Source organism: Chinchilla lanigera, unplaced genomic scaffold (genome assembly GCF_000276665.1).
Source record: "Chinchilla lanigera isolate Chin_1 unplaced genomic scaffold, ChiLan1.0 scaffold00085, whole genome shotgun sequence".
In the NCBI taxonomy this organism is placed as follows: domain Eukaryota; kingdom Metazoa; phylum Chordata; class Mammalia; order Rodentia; family Chinchillidae; genus Chinchilla; species Chinchilla lanigera.
This window is the reverse complement of record NW_004955486.1, coordinates 3356649-3358620: the sequence shown is the minus strand read 5'-3', so window position 1 is coordinate 3358620 and position 1972 is coordinate 3356649. Positions and strand designations below refer to the sequence as shown.

General features: G+C 57.0%; 1 protein-coding gene across 1 annotated transcript in view; it reads left to right on the top strand.

Annotated features, from left to right (window-relative positions):
* Positions 1–1714: 1714 nt before the first annotated feature.
* The window catches only part of Pgd (phosphogluconate dehydrogenase), a 12202-nt gene continuing 11944 nt past the window's right edge, over positions 1715–1972 (top strand). Inside the window, exon 1 of the mRNA XM_005404019.2 lies at positions 1715–1833. Within this exon, the coding sequence (XP_005404076.1) occupies positions 1826–1833 (8 nt within the window). The 5' untranslated portion in view covers positions 1715–1825. The remainder of the gene's footprint in view (positions 1834–1972) is intronic.

Here is a 1972-nt window from a genome sequence, read left to right as displayed (position 1 = left end):
TGGGCATCTCAGTGAGCTCCTGTCTCAAAATTAAGGGGGAGGGGTGTCAGTTGGAGGTGTAGCTCCCTGGGGAAGCGCGTGGCTGGCATTTGCAAGATCCTGGGTGCTAGTCCCAACGCTGCAGGAAAAAACAGCCAAGGGGAGAGGAGGTTAGAGTAGTATTTCTAGGTCTTAACGGCTTTTTGGGAAAAGTGGGGTTCCCGCTTCTATGACCCACCTTGGGGGAGAAAAGCTCTAGTTGCTTTCACTCACTCTTGGGAATAGGTGACAGGCAGGGGACGGGATCAGAACGACCCTGCTTCTGAGGCCCTCTGGTGCCTCCCGCTCAGAGTTCCCCAGACACTAAGGTGCTCCACTGGGGTATCAAGCCCTGAGCCCCAACAACAGAAGCGAGCACATGGGTGCCAGATGCTGCATACAGGTCCCAAGGGCTTCACTGAAGCCTAGAGCTACGGGGACCTCGTCATTCCTCTTCTGCAGAGGGGAAACTCAGACTTAATACCTTGGCCCTGCAGGTGTAGCTCAGGAGTAGGGTACCTGCACGCCCCAGGGCCTGGGTCCGGTCCGCAGCATCAAAACAAGACCAAAAAAAAGAAAAAAAAAAAAAAAAAAACAAAAACGTGACCCTGTTTGCACAGCTAGAAAGAAATGAAACCACAGCAGGTCAAAGTCAGCCTGCCGTCAAAACCCCTGATAATTAAGTTCCAGATCATCCCAGCAGCCATCGGATGTGGCTTCTGTGATAACGAACGCGCTGTCTCCCCAGTGAGGCCGTCCTTGAGTCCCAGATTTGATAGACAGGGACCTTGGAAAGCCTCCAGGAAGGTTCTCGAGTCAGCGCTGTCCGTGTGAAACTCAGCACGTCTCCCCGCTCTCAAACATGGACTAGATTAGCGGTGCTCACACTCCTCGGACCGGAACCAGTGCCGCTCTTAAAAATTAGTGAGAGGCCAGACCCACGCCTGTAATCCCAGCACTCTAAGAGGCTGAAGCAGGAGGACTGCAAATTTCAACCCAGCCTGGCAACTTAGGGAGACTGTCTCAAAAAAGGGCTAGTGATGTAGCTCAGTCCCGGGTATGTATGAGCGTATATATACACACACACACACATACAAACAACAGGCTGAGGTAGCTCTGTGGTAGAGAGGAGCCTAGCATGGGAGAGGCCCTGGGTTCAATCCCCATCACTGGGGGCGGGTAATGGACCCATACAGTTCCCATACAGTCACACTAGAATCAAGCAGTTCAAAAACTAAAGTTTCAGGCCGGGCGTGGTGGCGAACGCCTGTAATCCCAGCACTTGGAAAGCTAAGGCAGGAGGATCGTTGCGAATTTCAGCCTGGGCTAAAAGTGAGCTCAAGGTCAGCCTGAACAGTACAGCAAGACCCTGCCTCAAAAAAACAAACAAAAATAAAGTTCAAATATTCCAAGTAACAATTTCCCAAAGTGCGCAGCAGGGAATCACCCACCTCGCAGCTGCGCAGTAGCAAAGGGCCAAGAAGCACACCCCGCCCACACCGCCGTCCAGGGGGCGGTGCCGCGCGCGCGCGCTGTCATCGATGTGCTCAGAAATCTATTGACCCAGCCCCGGGGGTGGGCGGGCCCGTTTGCCCTCAGGTGGTATAACAGGCGCGTGAGAGAACCAATGGCGCGGCGCGAGACCCCGCCCCTTGCTGCCGATTGGCGGGCGCCGGCAAATGGGGTGAGGAGCGGCCGCAGGCTCGGGAAGTCAGTGGGAGCTGGATCCGGAGCCGACCGCACACTTCGCGAGCGCAGAGCTCCCGCGCTTCTCCGCCTCGGATCAGTTTGCTCGACCGCCGCCGCCATGGCCCAGTGAGTGATCCCGCAGGGAGGCCGGAACCTGGTTCTCTCCCGCGTGTCCAGCCCCGGGTCGCCCGCTTGCGCCCTGGGCGCCAGGACCCGGCACCCCGGAGGCGCGGCCGGAGCTCCCGGGCCCTCTGCGCGCAGGCTC